The sequence below is a fragment of the Oryx dammah genome, unplaced genomic scaffold (assembly GCF_014754425.2).
Source record: "Oryx dammah isolate SB20612 unplaced genomic scaffold, SCBI_Odam_1.1 HiC_scaffold_22, whole genome shotgun sequence".
In the NCBI taxonomy this organism is placed as follows: Eukaryota; Metazoa; Chordata; class Mammalia; order Artiodactyla; family Bovidae; genus Oryx; species Oryx dammah.
Genome location: NW_024070206.1, coordinates 15,604,784 through 15,625,456, shown reverse-complemented (window position 1 = coordinate 15,625,456; position 20,673 = coordinate 15,604,784). Strand labels below are relative to the sequence as shown.

General features: G+C 47.4%; 1 protein-coding gene across 2 annotated transcripts in view; it reads right to left on the bottom strand.

The window, feature by feature from the left end:
* The window catches only part of LOXHD1 (lipoxygenase homology PLAT domains 1), a 198,251-nt gene that overhangs the window by 41,014 nt on the left and 136,564 nt on the right, over positions 1–20,673 (bottom strand). Inside the window, exons 29-33 of one of the 2 annotated variants that reach the window (XM_040264546.1) lie at positions 19,361–19,515; positions 15,408–15,617; positions 15,180–15,315; positions 2,323–2,531; positions 1,274–1,459 (exon numbers count right to left, since the gene is read on the bottom strand). In XM_040264546.1, coding sequence (XP_040120480.1) covers positions 1,274–1,459; positions 2,323–2,531; positions 15,180–15,315; positions 15,408–15,617; positions 19,361–19,515 — 896 coding nt within the window. The remainder of the gene's footprint in view (positions 1–1,273; positions 1,460–2,322; positions 2,532–15,179; positions 15,316–15,407; positions 15,618–19,360; positions 19,516–20,673) is intronic. The other variant, XM_040264547.1, reaches the window with a different exon arrangement.

The window sequence follows — 20,673 nt, the reverse complement described above, 5'->3', positions numbered from 1 at the left end:
CCAGTCCAAAGAGCCCTCGGGTTCTTTGTGAAGTGACAAACCTGTGTTCTTTTGTAACATGAATAACTGGGGTGGGAGGGTTTGGATTTCCACAGATTAAAGACCCCAGAGGGAGGTGAGCTGTACCGAGAGGGGACATGCATGTGCACTGGGGGTGACACACACACGCACGCGCGTGCACACACGCGCACACACGCACACACACACACATGCATGCTGGGAACTGGGTCAGGACAGAGGTCCCCGGAAAAACTGTGTGCTCTCCCCCACTGACCGTCTGGCCACAGACGCAGATGGCTGAGCAAGGGAGGGGGTGTCTGTGCTGTAGGAAGTTCGGCTCTCCAGCAGGAAGGAGATGGGCAGGCATCCACACTCTTGCCTGAATACAGTTTAGAGCCCATAACTCTGCCCTTCCTTGTTTCCACATACAGTACAGGCACGGCACGCTCAGGTCCAGGGCGATGTCTTCTTACCTTTGTGGGACAGCTTCCAACCTAAATCTAGTAGCCCATTGATTTGGATTCAGGAACAGAGATGAGGGCTGGGACCTTCTGTTGACCCCACAGCTTTTCAGAGAAAGAGAAGTCTGCAGGGTCACATGTCACAGAAGCCTCTGGGGCATCAGCTGACCACGTGTCCTTGGGTCCAGCACCCAGGCACTTTGCTTCCTGCCTGGGACTGACCTGTGACTTCATACAGCTCAGCCCAGGTCATTTGGCCAGCTAGAGGTGGAGCTGGGACAGGCACTCAGCACCTGCCTTCCAGCCTTTTCCACTTAAGGGGGACCTTGGGCAGACAGCTCTCACTGCACTGAGACCCAGGGGCTCACAGCATCCCAAAGGCCATCTGTCCCCATCACCAGCCTACTGGTGTCAGTGGAACATCCTTTGGAGAACAATGACTGTACATCTATGTAGAGCATGCTTTTCATGGACTGTTCGTGGTCTCATTAGTTCTCATCAATTCCTTACATGGGAGAGGATAGAAAGCATTATTTCCATGTGCTATGTGAGAAGACCAAGGCCCAGAGAGGCCAGATGACCTGCCCAAGGTCACACAGCTGCAGACAAGAAGACATTTGAGCCTCGTGGCTCCTAGCAATGTGGGTCCGGCTGGTACAAAGCGCTGCTGGTACAAAGGGCTGCAGCCCTGGCCAATGCCCCAGGGATGAGTCTGCTCCTTCTCCCACTTCCATCTCCCCTGTGCTCACCCCCTCCACCTGGCACTCACTTTGCCATGCCATGCCATCCACACAAACAGGTGCCCCCTGTACCTTCACCCCGATGTTCACCACCATGGCATCCAGGAGGTCGAAGACACGGGAGGTGACGCCATCTCCTCGGTCCTTGGCAAGCCAGCAATTGCAGCGCAATATGTATTTGGTCCCCTGGGTGGGCACGGACAAGCACAGCTCCTCCACCAGCCAGCAGCTCTCCGGAGAGGCCCCGTCATGGCCCAGCTAGGCGGGGACACACCGGGGCTGTGAATATGGGGCACGACGAGGCAAGAAGCCCTCCCTGCTCAGCACCCCCTCCTCCATTTGCTAGCCTCCCCCCGCCGCCCCCCGTCTTCAGTGCTGCCTTCCAGCATGCTCTGCACTCACTGATCCAAGTCCCTCCTGTGAAGGTGGAGAGAGTTTGCAGATGCAATGAAGGTCTCTAGTCAGATGACCCTGAGTTCATCAAAAGATTATTCTAGGTGGGCCTGACCTAATTAGGCGAGCACTTCAAAAGTGGGTGTAGACATCAGAGACGGAAGACGTCACAGAGATTTGAAACAAGAAGAGATCCTCTCTGAATGGCTTTGAGGAAACATGTTGCCTGGCTTTGGGGAGGGCCGCATGGCAGAGAATGCAGGCAGCCCCTGGCCTTGGTCCTACCACCACAAGGGAACCGATTTCCTCCCACAGCCACTGAGCTTAGGACAGGACCCCAAGTCTCAGACGAGACCAGAGCCCTGGCCGCAACTTTGACTTCAGCCCAGTGAGATCTTGAGAAGAAGACACAGCTAACCCTGGACTGGACTCCTGGCCATACATTTGTATGGCCTTAGGTTACTAAGTTTGTATGACTTGTTACAGAGCAATTAAAAAAAAAAAAACTAATGCACGGACATCCCCTCTGGGTGGGTGGAGAATGGACCTCGAAGGGCAGGTGAGGCATCCAAGGTCACCCAGCCAGTTGAAGACAGAGGCCAGGAGCTCCTCCTGTGCTGCCTGTTCTGAGCGGGGCTCAGGTCAGGCCCACTCAGCCTCCCACCCGTGTATAGGTCAGCTCCTTCCTTCCCTGGGGCTCACCACCCTGAGGCCCTAGAGCCCAGCACCTCTATTTTCTTGATGACGCCCACATCCAAGCCGGCAACATAGAACTCCTCCACGGAGCCGCAACTGAAGCCCTTCTTCCCCCTGGGATAGTCCAGCCAGATGCGGTTACTGCGCTCGTCCTCCTGCCCGATGAGGATGACGTAGGCCCGACTGTCGGTGGCTGCGTCCCTGTGCTTCCCCGTGGTGACTGACACGTAGTAGGGAATAACTGCAAGAGATTGTGGGAGCCCAGCCTCATCACAGGCCAGGGGGGACCAGGGTGGGCTTGGAGACTTGGAAATGACCTCTGGAGGCACTGATCTCAGCTCCCTGTCTCTGAGACAAAGTATAACAGAGCTTTTCAGACTGATGAGCTATCTATGGGGAGTGTCTACCCTCCAAGGGGGCTTCCCACGTGGCGTGAATGGTAAAGAACGCACCTGTCAATGCAGGAGACGTAAGAGATGTGGGTTTGATCCCTGGGTAGGCAAGATCCCCCAGAGGAGGGCATGGCAGTCCACTGCGGTATTGTTGCCTGCAGAATTCCATGGACAGAGGAGCCTGGGGGGCTGTAGTCCACAGCGTCGCAAGGAGTCAGACATGGCTAAAACAACTTAGCATGCACCCTCCACAGAGTGAGGGAGTTGGTAACTCCCAAATGAAGATCAAAGAGAGATCACTGTGACATCTGAAAGCCCCACTGACCAATTAGCTTAGCTGCACCCAGCACTCGCATGTGAAGTGGGGTGAGAGCAATAACTGCTACCCAAGTACAGGGTAGACGCCTGAGAAGCACACTATGGACGTAAAAATGAGGTTGGCAAAAGCAAGTTCTCATGAAAAGCAGGAATTTAGAGAAGAAAAACAAAACGGTATTTATATGTGTAACATAATAAATGAAAGTTCTAGAAGGCATTCATTTCCAAAGCAGGTTTTAAACAGCATAAAAACCTACTCAGGAAATATGCTTAGAGCTTTAGTTGCCCAGCCAGTGTCCATTCTCCTTACAGCTAGGGGTGGTCATGATATATAAGACGGGATATTTTCTCTTAAAGGGTCTTACTCAACTGGGAGGAATACCTTTTTGCTCCTTACCCTTCCAATCATTCTGCTTGGAATGTGGATGTGATATTTGGAGCTCCAGCTCCAGTTCATCTTGGAACCATGGGCAACTTTTACGATGGAAGCCACTTGGAGGACTGCTAGTTTGGTCAGGTTGAAAGAGCCTAGGACCCTGAATTCGCTGGAGCTGCTGTATCAGTCCTATGTTTCTCTGAACTTTTATGAGTAAGAAAAGAAATGCTCCATGTTTGCTACTTGTAGTTACTAACTGAAACAGGTTGGAAAACCTTCTCCTAATTACCATATGTAAAATAGATGATCAGTGCAGGTTTGATGCATGAAGCAGGGCACTCAAAGCTTCATGGGACAACGCAAAGGGATGAGGTGGGGAGGGAGGTGGGCGGAGGATTCAGGATTGGGGGACATCCGTACACCCATGGCTGATTCATGTTGATGTATGGTGAAAACCACCACAGTATTGTAAAGTAGTTAGCCTCCAATTAAAATAAATAAATAAATTTAAAACAAACAAACAATAACCTTCTCCCAGCTGACCTTCCTAAATAGCTTGGGAGACATTGCCCTGATGAAGCGAACGTTTGGTTATGCAACCTGTAGCCCTTTGAAAATTTTCCAGACTAGTCCTTCCTGGCTGGAATTATCTGCATTGTTTTCTGCCTATGGCTGTATTTCATCTTTACAAAAAGAACCCCACTGGCCTGTCCACAGTTGATCAAAGTGCTTAATTCGATTTAGTTCGGTTGCTCAGTTGTGTCTGATGTGCTCTGCATAGAAGTTAAATAAGCAGGGTGACAATATACAGCCTTGACGTACACATTTCCCAGTTTGGAACCAGTCCGTTGTTCCACGTCCGGTTCTAACTGTTGCTTCTTGACCTGCATACAGATTTCTCAGGACGCAGGTAAGGTGGTCTGGTATTCCCATCTCTTGAAGAATTTTCCACAATTTGTTGTGATCCACACAGTCAAAGGCTTTGGCATATTTAATATAGCAGAAGTAGATGTTTTTCTGGAACTCTCTTGCTTTTTCAATGAGCCAACTGATTTTGGCAATTTGATCTCTGGTTCCTTGGCCTTTTCTAAATCCAACTTGAACATCTGGAAGTTCTCGGTTCACTTACTATTAAAGCCTTGCTTGGGGAATTTTGAGCATTACTTTGCTAGCGTGTGAGATGAATGCAATTGTGCAGTAGCTTGAACATTCTTTGGCATTGCCTTTCTTTGGGATTGGAATGAAAACTGACTTTTTCCAGTCCTGTGGCCACTGCTGAGTTTTCCAAATTTGCTGGCATATGGAGTACAGCACTTTCACAGCATCATCTTTTAGGACTTGAAATAGCTCAACTGGAATTTCATCACCTCCACTAGCTTTGTTTGTAGTGATGCTTCCTAAGGCCCACTTGACTTCGCATTCCAGGATGTCTGGCTCTAGGTGAGTGATCACACCACAATGGTTATCTGGGTCTTTAAGATCTTTATTGTATAGCTCTTCTCTGTAGTCTTGCTACCTTTTTTTAATATCTTCTGCTTCTGTTAGGTTGATACCATTTCTGTCCTTATTGTGCCCATCTTTACATGAAATATTCCCTTGGTATCTCTAATTTTCTTGAAGAGATCTGTAATCTTTCCCATTCTATTATTTGCCTCTATTTCTTTGCACTGATCACTTAGGAAGGTTTTCTTATCTCACCTCGCTATTCTTTGGAACTCTGCATTCAAATGGGTGTATCTTTCCTTTCCTCCTTTGTCTTTAGTTTCTCTTCTTTCCTCAGCTATTTGTAAGGCTTCTTCCGACAACCGTTTTGCCTTTTGCATGTCTTTTTCTTGGGGATGGTCTTGATCACTGCCTCCTATACAATGAGATGAACCTCCGTCCATAGTTCTTCAGGCACTCTATCAGAGCTAATCCCTTGAATCTGTCACTTTCACTGTATAATCGTAAGGGATTTGATTTAGATCATACCTGAATGGTCTAGTGGTTTTCCCTATTTTCTTCAATTTCAGTCTGAATTTTGCAATAAGGAGTTCATGATCTGAACCACAGTCACCTCCTGGTCTTGTTTCTGCTGACTGTATAGAACTTCTCCATCTTCGGCTGCAAAGAGTATCATCAGTCTGATTTCAGTACTGACCATCTGGTGATGTCCATGTGTAGAGTCATCTCTTGTGTTGTTGGAAGAGGAGGTTCTCTTGGCCAAACTCTGTTAGTGTTTGCCCTGCTTCATTTTGTACTTCAAGGCCAAACTTGCCCGTTACTCCAAGTATCTCTTGAATTCCTAATTTTGCACTCCAGTCGCCTATGATGAAAATGACATCTTTTTTGGTACCACTTCACCTGCTGTTAATTCCTTCTTGTGTGTTTTTCATTTCAGTTATTGTATTCTTCAGCTGTGATTAGTTCCTTTTTATATTTTCTAGTTCCTTGTTAAAATTCTCACTGTGTTTGTCTTTGCTCTTCCCTGGTTCAGTTAGCATTTTTATAATTAATGCTTTGAACTTTTTATCTGGTAAATTATTTATCTCTATTTTATTTGTCATTTTTCAGGCTCTTTTGTCTTGTTCTTTCATTTGAAACAAATTCTTCTGCCTTTTCATTTTGCTTAACTTCCTCTCTATCAAATTAGGTAAAAAACAATTTCTTGTCCTAGTCTTGAAGGGGTTTCCTTGTGTGGGAGCAATCCTATCAATCTGTGTGCCCAGTGGCTTTGGCAAGACAGCTGGATCTGGAGTCAGCACGGGTCGCGTTTTCCCCTCGGGTGTGCTGGCAACTCTCACCGGGGTGGGAAGTGGGGCTGGAGATGGAGAGGCTGGAGCCAGAGCCAGGTGTGAGCCAGGGCTTCTGCAGTGCTCAGTGGCCAACACTGCCCTGCTAGGGTTGGGGTCAGGTCCAGGGCTGCTGCTGTTCATGGCTCAGTCATCTCCAACTCTTTTCAGCCCCTTGGACTGCAGCACACCAGGCTTCCCTGTCCTTCACCATCTCCTGGAGTTTGCTCTCCCAGAGGTCCAGCATGCTAAGGCAGAAGTCCTGAGGGTCAAGTTCAAATCAGTTCTATTTCCTCTAAGTGTGTGTACTTCCGCATCACTTTCATCCTAGAAGGGAGTAGTGTTGCAGCGAGAGAGGTCAGAGTGGGCCCCTGGTGTGGCCAGGGGCATGCACTGAGGCGGTCCTGGTATATCAATTAGAGCTTCAGTATGCTTTTGATGCATCATCTCTGCAAGTGCCAGTAATGGCCATGCTCACCCCATTCAGATGAATTCCAGGTCCCAGCAGTCTCTGTTCCCCACAATCACACACTCTCCTCGGCTATGACAGACTTCACCCTAGTGGAGCTGTGCTGGAGCTAGAGTGGTGGAGTGGGCAGTCGATGTGCGAAGTGGGCCAGGGGTCCTGGACAGTTTCAGTCTGCTTCTTCCTATTTGATCCCAGGAGTAAGCATGCCTGTGTGTGGAATCTAGGTTTCTTACAGCCCTCTTGTAAGTCCCACAGATTTTCAAATCAGTTGTGGGGAGTCATCTCCTCAGTATCAGACCCCAGGGCAGGGGTGCCCAATATGTGGTCCAAACTGCTCACTCCCCAGGGAGGATCTCCTAGCCTGTGTAACCCCCAACTCTTCTATGTTCCTTCCTAGGGGCACCAGTCCCAACCTGATCACTTCTCTTCCCTTCCTACCTGACTCCACATGGCTCTTTCTCTCTTCCACTCTCCAATTTGTTTTCAGTGACAGTGGTTCTACACGTAGATGTATTTTCGATATGTTCATAGTGGGAGGTGAGCTTGGTTTTCTACTCTATCTTCTTGATCTCCTCCCTCTTAAATCCTTAATTTCTTATATTCCCTGGACTAAAGCTGAACTGTGAGCCAAAGTCAAAGATTTTCCCAAAGCAACCAAAGATCCTTACAGATCTGAAGAGGGATTTAATATAGTCATTCAAACTCATCAACCTGGCTTCTCTAACATGTCAGCTAGTTCATGTGCTTGGTGGTAAAGGCCAGGCCCGGCACTGAATGCAAACTATTAATTGGGAAAATCCTAAAAGATGTCTAGAATCACGACTGGGAGTCCATCCTGCTATCTCACTATAGAAATACCTTGAAGATATTGCAGGTTCAGTTTTGGACCATGGCAATAAGGCAAATATTGCAATAAAGTGAGTCACATAAATTTTTTGGCTGCCCAGTGGATATGCCACCTGATGCAAACAGCCAACTCATTGGAAAAGACTCCGATGCTGGGAAAGATTGAAGGCAGAAGGGAAAGAGGGTGATGGAGGATGAGATGGTTGGATGGCATCACCAATTCTATGCACATGAACTTTGGCAAATTCCAGGAAATGATGAGGGACAGGGAAGCCTGGCATGCTGCAGTCCATGGTGTCACAAAGAGTTGGACACGACTTGGTGACTGAACAACAGTGTGCAATAGCATTATATCTAAAAAATGTACATGCCTTGATTTAAAAATACTTTATTGCTAAAAAATGCTAACCACCATCTGAGCCTTCAGTGAGTCATATTTTTCCCCCAGTGGATGATCTTGCTTCTATGTTGATGACTGCTGACTGACCAAGGTGGTTGTTGCTCCAGCCTGGGGTGGCTATGGCAATTTCTTAAAATAAGACAACAATGAAGTTGGCTACATCAACGGACTCTTTCATGAACAATTTCTCTGCAGTGTACAATGTTCTTTGCTAACATTTTACCCACAGTAGAACTTCTTTCAAAATTGGAGTCAATCTTCTCAGACCCTGTCACTGCTTTATCCACTAAGTTTAAATAATATTCTAAATCTTTTGTTGTCATTGCAACAATCTTCACAGTATCTTCACCAGGAGAAGATTCTTTTTCAAAAAACCACTTTCTTTACTCATCCATATAAGCAACTTCTCGTTTGTTCAAGTTTTATCATGAGATGGCAGCAATTCAGTCACGTCTTCAGGCTCCACTTCTAAGTCTAGATCTCTTGCTATTTCCAGCATATCTGCAGTAACTTCCACTACTGAAGTCTTGAACCCCTCAAACTCATCCGTGAGGGCTGGAGTCAACTTCTTTCAGGCTCCTCTTAATGCTTATAATTTGAACCTCTTCCCATGAACCACAAACACTTTTAGTGGCATCTAGAATGGTGCATTCTAGAGGTCTCCATTTTACATTTCCCAGGTACATTAAAGGAATCACTATCCGTAGAAGCTACAACTTTATGAACTGTATTTGTTAAAGAATAAGACTTGACAGTCAAAATTACTCCCTGATCCATGGGACGCAGCATGAATATAGTGTTAGCAGGTATGAAAACATTCATCTCATTGTACATCTCTATCAGATCTCTTGGGTGACCAGGTACCTTGTCAATTAGTAGTAATATTTTGAAAGGAATCTTTCCCAAGGGGGAAAGGGTGGGATGGGATGAATTGGGAGATTGGGATTGACACATATCCACTATTGATACTATGTATAAAGTAGACAACTGATGGGAACATACTGCAGAGACAGGGAACTCTACTTAAAGCCCTGCAGTGTCCTAAATGGGAGGGCAGTCCAAAAGAGAGGGGATATATGTATACTTTTTGCTATGCAGTAGACGTTAACACAACATTGTAAGGTAACTATACTGCAATAAAATTTTTAGAAAGCCATGATATCAAATCATGTATATGAGTCAAGTTTTATAAGTAAAATATATAGCAAAAAAGGGGAAGCTTGAAATATTGCAGTCATTACCAAAATGTGACACAAAGACAGGAAGTGAGCAAATACTGTTGGAAAAATGGCACTGATAGACTTGCCCCACGCAGGGTCACCACAAACCTTCAATGTGTTAAAAAAAAAAAAAATCTGTGAAGTGTATTAGCTGCTCAGATGTGGCTGACTCTTTGCGATCCCATGGACTATAACTCACCAGGTTCCTCTGTCCATGGAATTCTCCAGGCAAGAATACTGGAGTGGGTTGCCATACCCTTCTTCAAGGGATCTTCCCCACTCAGGGTTTGAACCTGGCAGATAGATTTTTTTTAACCATCTGAGCCACCAGGGAAGCCCAGAAGTACAATAAAGTGAAGTGCAAAGAAAAAAACAAACGAGGTATACGATCAGCCTCAGGCAATCACTAGGTGACTTCATCGGGCAATTCCTAAGGCTTTTCCAAAGCCTGTTGATTGAAACAAAATTCAGGCTTGCACACAAAAATCTAATAAACCTGCTCATAACTATTACAATTGATTTCAGATGATTTAATCCCCCTGGGTAACTTTTAATTCTATGTTTATTAATTGTTAACAGGGACCATTTCCTTCCAGCAGAAGAAAAAAGGCCAGGATGGAATAGGAAACTAGGTCTACTCCAAGTTATTTAACCTGGCACACCACCTCTCTTGTACTCTAGATGAGTCACCTAAAAGAAAGATGGCCAAAATTTTTATTCTTCATCTCCAGTAACTGAAGGCCCCTGAACAAAACCTAAACCCTTTAGTTTCTGCCGTTAGTGCAAAGAGCCAAGACACTGGAAAAGAAATTGCTACACATTTTAAGTGCTTTAGACACTGTCAGCCCTCCAAATAACCTCTCTAAGTGATAGTCATTCAACCATGTCTGACTCTTTTCAACCCTATGGACTGTAGCCTCCAGACTCCTCTCTCCATGGAATTCTCCAGGCAAGAATACTTGAGTGGGTTGCCATTTCATTCTCCACGGGATCTTCTCAACCCAGGATTGAACCCAGGTCTCCTGCATTGCAGGCAGAGTCTTTACCATCTGAGGCACCAGGGAAGCCCAGATAGCCTCTCCAATGTCCTCCCAATTCTCTAGGGCAGGGCTCACCGAAAATACAGGGGCTCATCCCAATCCTCCCTCTTCATGGGCTTGCAGAAACATTTCCCCAGTTTGGGAATGAATCTCTCCCAGTCCTAAATGTCACCAGAGCCACACTCCCAAGGCTCAACCCCGCTACTAAAACAGCCCCTGCCCCACAGTACTAATCAGTTCAAATAGTGGAGATTGCTAATGAACCTCGAGAGTTTCCTGTCTCTGAACATATTTCCTTTTGTTTAGGCCCTTTGAGAGATACATGTCTTTTTCTTCTTAGTTCCTCTGTCCCTATCCATTGATTAGGCCAAGACTTCTTACAGAAGTATCATGTTGGAATTTCTTTCTCCCCCAAAGGAGAAATAATTCTAGAACTTGACAGTAGTCATCAAAGCAGCCCACCAGATGAGTTAAATGACTTCTTTTATTTGCTCTGTGTCTGACAGTACTAGAGATGGTTCTGGAAACACTGATTCTTTGTCCCAGTTGAATCAGCTATCACCCTCCTTAAAGGCAAAATCCTTAACCGATACCGGCAAAATTCAGAGTGCACCTCCAACCAAGATTCAAACAGATTCTCAAAATCTCTTCTCAGAATTAATCAGTGTCCTGTAAATGAAGAACCCTTCCAGGCACAAAGTCAATAACAGGAGATTACAAGGCTCAAGGCTTCATTCTCTCTTGTACCGGCTCCTGTAACTCTCCCATTTTGCCATGAGACAACATAAGAGCCAAAGATAGAGAGGGTTCTCCTGAACCTCAAGCAATAAAAACGTTATCCCTCAACACCCTACTGTTCCTAACCCTCAAATGCTACTGCTATCCATCCCCACTGGAGCAAATTCTTTACTGTAGCTTATTTACACAGTGCATTCAATTAGTACTCCAGCAGCAGAAGCTGCTGCTGCTGCTGCTGCTAAGTCGCTTCAGTCATGTCTGACTCTGTTGGACCCCATAGATGGCAGCCCACCAGGCTCCACCGTCCCAGGGATTCTCCAGGCTAGAACACTGGAGTGGGTTGCCATTTCCTTCTCCAGTCAGTACCTTTATGCATTCACTCTGGAAGAAAAAAAAATTCACCCGGACAGTAACGCTTCGGGGTTTTACTAGGAGTCCTTCCTATTTCTCACAAATCCTGAAGCCTGATCTGGATGATAAAAATTTCCCTAGGGATCTCCTTTGGTGCGCTCTGTGGAGGATTTGTTTCTTTGCTCTCCTTCTCAAGCTTCCTTTTAAGAAGACAGTATCCACTGGCTAAAGCTTTTAACCTTGAAGGGACATAAGACTGCCAAAGAGAAGCTGCAGTTTGCCTCAGTCCCTAGTTTCCACATGTAAGGCATCTGATATCAGAACAAGAGTTTTACCTAGTTCCAGACAGACTTCACAGTGTCCTAAATTTCCCCAAACCCCAAATTAAGTGCTGACTGCTAGGTTTTCTAGAGCCACTTTGTTATTGCCAAAATTGAATTCCAAATTTCTCTCTTATGGTCAAACCTGTGTTTGTTTCACTAAACAATAATAACACTGACCTAATATTATGGGATGGAGAAGGAAACGGCAACCCACTCCAGTGTTCTTGCCTGGAGAATCCCAAGGACAGGGGAGCCTGTTGGGCTGCCGCCTATGTGGTCGCACAGAGTCAGACACGACTGAAGCAACTTAGCAGCAGCAGCAGCAGCAGCAGCAGCAATATTATGGGAAGAAGCAGATGACATAGCTTTTAAGGCCCTAAAGGAGAGTTTGATGAATCCACCTGCCCTTGGGCATCTCAACGATCAGATTTTCTTTTCCCTTTTGGCATATGAAAAGGAAGAGGTATGTGTATGCCTTGGGGTACATGCCCTAAAACACAGGGAGAACCACTGGCCCACAGGGTATGACAGCCAGCAACTGGAGCCTGCGCCAGTGGGATACCCCCTTTGCCACTGAAGCTACTGCCCTTTTGGGTAAGGGCTACCAAAAAAATCCTTATGAGATCTTGAACCATTTTTGTGCCTCATGTAGTAGAAGCCCTCCTGAATTCTCATCACACTCAACATTTCTCAGTCAGCTGTCTCACTTCCCATGAAGTCCTTTTGTTAACTGCTCCTGACACAACTCATTTACATTGTAATATCCTTAACCAGGCTACTCTTCTCCTCTTCATGATGAAGTCCCTCTCTACTGATTAATGCAGACGGGTCACCTCTTGACTCTCCTGACTCTTCAGGAAACTCTTTCAGGGAATGCTGACTTCTCATGGTTCACTGATGGTTCCTATGCAAAAGGGACAATGAGAAATATCTTGCTGGGTGTACTACTGCAACTCGTTTGACGATGTGATTTTAGCCCTATGGTACACATGGCTACTCACGAGTGATCTCAAGAGGCTTCCAGTCCCACACAGACTCATACTTCAGCCAAAGACAAAACTGCCAGTATTTATACTGATGGTAGATATGCTTTTGGAATAGCTCATGATTCTGGAATGTTGTGGAAACAGCACAGCTCCTTTACTTCCAGTGGAAATAAATTTTTAAATGGCCCCTATGTTCAGGAATTATTGGATGCAATGTTTTCACTTGCAGTTTTGGCTATTAATAAGATTCTGAGGCATTCTAAACTTGACTCGCTGGAAGCTAAGGGAAATCACCTTGCTGACATTTCTGCAAGGAATACTGACCTTAAAGGAACTGAGAGCAGTCAAACTTCTGTAACAGTTCAAAGGGATATTTCCCCCAAATGATAACTTAGCAAAACTAGCTAGAAAAGCCCAACAGTTGGCCTCAGAAAAAAGAAAAACAAGATTGGAAATTCAACAGTTCTTGCTTTGATAAAAAGGAGAAAGCTATTTGGTTTGGACCAAACAACAACCCAGTCTTACCAGAGAGTAAAATCCCCACTCCTTACCACTGTACCTGCATCAAACCATTGGTCTACTGGAGAAATGATAGCATCCATGAATCAATACTAGTGAGGAAACATTAATAAGGCCACAAAAATGCTTACCTCACTCTTCCACTTCTCTGAAACACAACTCAGGAAAATCTGCTTGCATTGCTTCTGGACATTGTAAACTTACTAATGGACCATTTGAGGTCTGGCAAATGGGTTTAATACAACTTCCTACATCTCATGGAGATAAATATCTTTCAGTCATGGTCTGTATGTTTTCACACTGAATGGAAGCCTTCCCTAGAGACAGACTACTGCCTCTTCTGTGGACAAAGCCCTTTTGGAAAAGATTATACCTACTTGAGAAATTCCTCTCAAACTTCATAGTGATTGAAGAACTAATTTCACTAGTCAGGTACTTTGATGTGTGTGCATGCTAAGTCGCTCAGCTGTTTCTGACTCTTTGCAACCCCGTGGACTGTGGCCCACCAGGTTCCTCTGCCCATGGAATTCTCCAGGCAAGAATACTGGAGTAGGTAGTCATTCCCTTCTCCAGGGATATTCCCAACCTAGGACTCGAACCCAGGTCTCCTGCATTGCAGGCAGCTTCCTTTACCATTTGAGCCACCAGGGAAGCCCAGGTACTTTGACAAGTCTGCCCTATTTGGCTGGTTTTAATATACTTTAATTGTGCTAACCACCCTCAATCCTCTGGTTTAGTCAAATGCACTAATAGCTTTATTAAGATTCAATGGCAATTTCTGTAGAAACCCTCCAAATACCTTAGCAAAAAGCACTGCCATTGATTCTTCTAAATCTTAGACCCACTCCTTTTGGAACTCACCAACACACACTCTTTAAGATGGTCACAGTACCCCCGATGTACCTGGCTTCTGCTTTTTCTGATCCACAACTGATAAAAGGAGAGATACTCTAATACAATTTCTATTGAAAATAATCATGTTATTTGTAGAGCAATCTTTTCATGGTATAATCTTCGGAGACAAAGATCTTAAGCATTATGCCTTGGAACCTGGATATTTTGTTTATTGGAAAAGACTATCTTCAATCTTGCTGGAAAAGCTCCTGGGAAGTACTGCTAACCAACAGTTGTGCTACCAAACTCCAAGGAATAGACTCTTGGATTCATATGACAAAGAAGGCAATTAAATCCTGATTGGACAGGTATATCATGCAGTCACATGAAAATAAATATTTCCTGGAACTGAAGCATACAACATCTGATGAAACACCTTCCCCAAGATATCCAGATCAGGTCTGTCAGAAGTGTGTTTCCAAACCTCTGATGGAGATATAAAGCTTCAGGTAAACTCCAGAGTCTATTATTTTGGTAACATGGACTTTGGATTAAAAAAATGCCTGAGATTTCTCCCTCCTTCCTTGTTACTCAAATGCGATCTTATTAGGTTTCCAATCTGTACACTTTCTCTCCAACATGGGACACTGTACCCAGGAAACGTCCTTCCTGACACTGAGGGACAAAAAAGCTGCTGAGAAGTGAAAACCTGACTCATCAGTGATGCTTTCATAAAAAGAACTCTGTCAAGAGGAGAGAGAACACACACACACACACACACACACACACACACACACACACACAAAACTAGAAACTTTAATTAAATAGTCAGGAAACCAGAAGGGGGAGCTCTCATGCCCCGTGACAACAGGCAGAGCCCAGGAAAGACTCCTCTTCTATCCTGGCAACAACTCAGCCAATGAAAAGCTGTGGACTCTTGGTTTACTCCAGCCTTCCCAACTTCCTTTTCTCCTCTATGAAAGAGTTCTCCTTCCCTTGCTCTGTGGGGACTTGCATGTAGCTTGACCTGGTTATAGACTCCAACTTGCAACTCTCTGATGATCCCAAATAAGCTCATTTTCACTAGAGAAATAACTTGCAGTCTATGTGTGTTTTTGGTCAATGTCTCTCAGTTCACAGAGCTGTTGTGGGGATGGAAATAGCATGTGAGGAACCTGTGTGTAAACTACAAAATGTTACATGTAAGTGAAATGACGGTGAGGTTAATACACGGCCTGTCCAGGAATAGTTTAAACACATTTCCATGTGTCTACCACCACTTTGATGAGCTCTCTACTTGGCTTACCTGGGCCCTCCTGAACATAGTCAGCCATGGGCCCCGTCACTGTGGCGATGTCGATGTCGGCCATCTTGGAGCTCAGGGTGATCTCCCAGAAGTCAGCGGGGCTGCTGCAGTTGCTGCTCCGGTCCCCGGTGTACTCCTGTCAGGAGAAGCACAACCCAGGCCCATTACGCCTCTGGCACCTTGTTTTCCGCGGAATCACCCCAGGTGCCCCACCTGCCTTTCACGCACCTTCTCATAAAAGAGCCTCTCCAGCCGCCCGTCCTCCTTCTTCAGGGACAGCCAGCGTCCACACAGGAAGAGGAACTCATCCTCGTTGGTGTCGTTCCAGATCTCCACCTTCTCCACGTACCAGTCTGCGCACCACTTGGTGTTGTCGTGGCGGAGCTTGATCTTGTAGATGACGCCCAGGTCCGCAGCCTCGATGATGAAGGTGTCGGCCTGGGAGTCCAGATTCGTGGATTTGGGTGGGGGGGCCCTCCCTGCCTCCACCTGCTCCAACCCCATCCATCTAGTACCTTTCATCCCCCTTAATTGCTGGGCTGAACAGACCTTCCAGGCTGGAGCCCTCCAGGCCCAAATCCTCAACACAGAGTTTGATATTCCAAGGCCTTGCTTCCACAATTGTCCTGTTCTACAGTCTAGCTCCTCTTGGGTTAAGAAGACATCCTGGACATGCTGAGTTATGCGGAGTATTGGCTTGAGGTCAGCTAGGACGCTGGATGGTAAGAGCTATGGAAGAGGTGGTATCTTTCTGAATAATGAGAGGGGCCTTGAAATTCCCAGGGGGAAGCTAGCAGTTGGAGGAGCCAGTCCGGGCTACAGGAGAGCAGAGGGGAGAGGCTACGTTGCAGGCCAGGCTGGGGAACATAAGGCACGACACCTGGACTGTGAGTTCATGAGGGATTTTGTGGGGGTGTGACACAGGCCCTCCTCTGTGTCCCTGATTATACCTTTCATGCTGTGACATTGTATTCTTGAGTGCTTGCATTCCTTTAGGATTGCCCAGTGAGATGTGGAGTTCTAGGTTTGGGGTAAATTGGGGTCAAAACAGCTGGCAGGAGCTTGGGGAAGGAGAGGTGGGAGAGGTGACCCTGAGTGACACCCACTTTCTTTCCAAAAGATATGCTAAGTCACTGTACTGAGAGCTGGGAACCCAGGGATAATAGGATGCCTTGTGCCCCTCCTCAAGACAGCCCAGGTGGTGGTAGCAGCCACCTGCGTGAGGACTAGGGCCGGGGCTGGCAGGACTTGCCTGGTGGTGGCATTAAGCTGAAGCTGGCCCTTCCAAGCAGCCAGGGCAGGTCAGACAGCAGGCTGAGGTAAGTGCAGGTGAATAGTGTGATCTTGACCTGTGCAGTCCTTAGAGTGCTGGCAAGCGGCTGAGCCCACACCCTACGACATGGCAATTCCACTCTGCATCTGTCCTGGGGGGACACCTTCATATGTACACAAGGATGCTTCAGTTAAGTTCAGTCACTCAGTCATGTCCGACTCTGCGACCCCATGAACCGCAGCACGCCATGCCATCACCAACTCCCGGAATTCACTCAAACTCATGTCCATCAAGTCGGTGATGCCATCCAGCCATCTTATCCTCTGTCATCCCCTTCTCCTCCTGCCCTCAATCCCTCCCAGCATCAGAGTCTTTTCCAATGAGTCAACTCTTCACATGAGGTGGCCAAAGTACTGGAGTTTCAGCTTCAGCAGCATCCCTTCCAAAGAACACCCAGGACTGATCTCCTTTAGAATGGACTGGTTGGATCTCCTTGCAGTTCGAGGGGCTCTCAAGAGTCTTCTCCAACACCACAGTTCAAAAGCATCAATTCTTCGGCTCTCAGCTTTCTTCACAGTCCAACTCTCATATCCATACATGACCACTGGAAAAACCATAGCCTTGACTAGATGGACCTTTGTTGACAAAGTAATGTCTCTGGTTTTGAACTGCAGGATAATTGTTTACAGTGGAAAGTTAGGACCCACCTAGGTGTCCAGTGTTGGGGCAACAGTAAATAACCATGGCAGTGTCGTACATGGAATGTTCTGTGTGCAGTGGTTACAAAGAACAAGACAACAACATCCATGTCTGACTATCTTGACAGAAAGATTTCAAAGGTACCCCATTGCCTACAAAAAGCAACCATATAGGATGATACCTTTTATGTAAAAAGTTAAAGCTGCAGAGCAGCGTTATATATTTCCTCTGGGCATATGTGCACAGATGCAGAGAAAAGCCTTGGAAAGACCTGGACACAAGAGAGAGTTTGGACCATTCTGGAAACTGGGGCCCGGGGGACTTCCATGCAAGCTGACGAGGCAGGCAGTGAAGATCTGGGAATCTCATGAAAGGCTCAGGCCAGATGTGGGGTCGGTGGGCACGTTGATGAGTCCAAGTGAGAGAGTGACTCTGCCATCTTTGGATGGATTAACTGGGGAAGCCTGGAGGGTAGATTGGATTTCAGAGGTCTGGTGCAGGGTTCCCTAAGCAAGGTATGATAAGGAAGGTGTGACAAAGCTGACTGGGCTGATCTGAGGGTCTTTTAGAGAGAGACTCTCCAAGACCAGGTGACTGACTGGATATGGGTGGGAAGGAGTCCTGACAGAGAGAGGGGTGTCAAGGTGACTCCTAGATCTGGAGCAAAGGATTAGAGAAGCGGAAGCTTTCACATACTCAGCAGTGGACAAAGTCCGAAATCATCAGTGACTGAGCCAGAAGCTCCAGCTTCCCCACCGGGACGTCAACACGGGAGGGAAGCAGGAGAAGGACGAGGCAGAACGGGGCAAAGGCTTCTCTTGCGATGTCATAATTGCTAAGGGAGAAGAAATCTGAACCTAAACCCCGAGGAGAATGGATTGCATCACTTCATATATACTTTCACTTACTCATTCAGCAGATATTTTTTGGTGGGAAATGAAGTCCAGAGCCCCTTCCTTCTTCCTCAGGTGGTGCCTTCCCCAGGGGACTCTCTTTCCCCTCCCCACCTTCTCAGGGAGCCCTGGGGCCAGACTCCCCTGGGATCTCGAGCCCAGGCTATGGCTTCTTGCAGGCAGCCTGGCTGCTGGAGTCACCAGCCAGCTGCAAACCCTCTTAGATGACACCTGTTGTCCTTGGCCCGGAGTTACTTTCCTGTTCACCAAGTAGCGAACGTTTCAGCACTAAAGGTCATGCCTGGCTGAGGCTTGGGCTTAAGGAGACCCCAGTGAACACAAGCTGGTTGATGTGGGAATCTATCTCCCCAGACAAGCGGCTACGAGGAGGACTGCAGACGGGGTTAGGAGCCAGCCGCCTGGCTCTCCTCCCCAGGCTGTAGCCTGGCCTGTGGGGCTTCTGGCAGAGTTAGGTGAGTGGAGAGGAGGAAGGGAGCCTGAAAAGTGAAGAAGGGTGAGGGTGGCAGAGAGAGGGGTGCTCCGGCAGGGAGAGGGGCCAGGCTGGTGGGAAGCAAGTGTGGACGGAAATCTTCCTTTGGTGAAACCACTGTTAGGTCAGAGCTGGTAGGGCCTCGGATCCCACTATCCAACTGGATGGTCTTCATGCTTTTTTTTTTTTTGTAGCCACAGAGCCCCTGAATTAATAGAAGGCTTGCTTGCTACCCCCAACAGATAGGCCAGCTCAGAGTGGTCCCACGTGGGAGGAGTCGGCTGCCCATCTGCCACCCTCACTTCTCCGTGGCTCCCTTGGGCCTCCGTGCTGTCTAGAGTTCTGCACAACACAGCTGAGCTGATTCACATCAGGCTCCTTCTTTCACAGATGAGGACACGGAGTCCAGAGATGCTTAGCCATGGACCGAGTGGATGGCAGACCCAGCCCTCCAGACCTCTATCTCGTTCAAGCCTCTGTCAAGGCAGCTTCCCCACTCTGCAGTGCTCACCTCCACACTCATGACCCACGTGCAGTGAGCTGCATTCTCTGAAGAAGACCCAACCGCATATAGCCAGCAACCTGGGGCTCACATGGCCTCTTGCCTGCTCAAGTCCCACTCCCACTCCACATACAGGACCCAGGGCTCGGGCACAGGCTGAGAGAGAAGGACCAGCCGCCCTTGGGAGATGCATGGGGCAGATGCCACCCCAAGGGTCAATGACATCCCACAAAGGTCCCACTCAGCCTCAGGGACCAAGAGGAGCTGGCCCCTGGAACAGAGGGCCAGAGGAGAGGGGTGGGGTAAGTTGGGGGCCCCGCCTACCTTTCCTCTCTCGAACTTGTTGGTGCGGTTCTCTGACTTGCCCAGGTACCGTTCCCCGGTGTCCCCGAGGTCCCCATAGATGGTGATGTAGACCTTGGCGTCCGTCCCCGCCCCGGGAACGTTTCCTGTGAAGATCTGCACCGAGTACAGCACAACTGGGCGGGCAGTTGGACAGACACACAGACAAAGGGAAGAAAGGGATGGCATTGTTTAGTTTGGGGGAACTGGATTTGTAGGCGGAATTCAGCTCGTGGCCCAGGCCTGCAGGAGAAGGCAGTATCCTTTTCGTCTGCTCCATTATGCATGCTTTGCTACAAGTCCGGCCAGATTCAGCAGTGGGAAGTTTGCCTCTAAGAAACCCAAGGGATGCAGACTTTTCCAGCATCCCTCAAAACATATACCCCACCCCCACCCCGGGAAACTGCCTGCCATGCATGCACACCGTGGTCACTAAATGCATCTGCCGTGACACACTGACAAAAATGTGCCTTCCCACCAGAGGGTGACCAGCATCAATGCCAAATCCTTCTAAACAGTTTATAGGGGAAAATTAAGTATTTCTAAAAGAATAGGTTCCCCTCAGTGTCTCTTCTCTTATTTGCATTTACTCTTCAACCAACCTGCCCCAGTGCTCCAGGGAAGCACCCCCCACCAAAGCCACAATCACTGTCACCTACTCCTTTGTTTCCCATGGCTTTTGGAAAGGGGTCAAAAAATACTTGGTGTGACAATTATTACAGATTATTAAGGAAAATAAAATCAAACACTGTCTTGTTTTTGTTTTGCTGCTAAGCATTCATCAGGGAAGAATAAAGTAGTCACTCACTCAACCGCCCCCAACCCTGGGTGGGGGGAAGATGCATCTGTTTCTATGATGGCTAAGCATTCTGTCCCCTCTCCACAGTCCTTTGTGCCAGGAGCTTTGGAGTTTCAGGCCAAGGAAGAGGGGACTTGGCTGGATTATCCCCAAGGGGAAGGATGGAAGTTGTGGTTTTGAGGTGAAGGTGGAAATGACCCAACTTGGAAGAAGTTCAGTTTCCCCAGCCTGGGAGCAGGTGTGGGTTCGAGAGTACCTATGGTGGTAGGAACTCCCCACCTGCCCACAGGGACCCAGGAAGGAGACAGCTGCCAAGCTTGTCTGAAGCCTTGAAGCAAGGAGGCCTCCAGGGTGAAGACAGGGTCTTTTGACAAAGCCGGGCTCCTTGGAGAAGCCTTTCTGGCCACCCAGAGAAATGAAACCTGTGTGCTGGCTGACAGCCAGCAGCTACAGTCTCACCAAGCAGCAGAAGGCCACAAGTAAAGGTTGTCCCCAC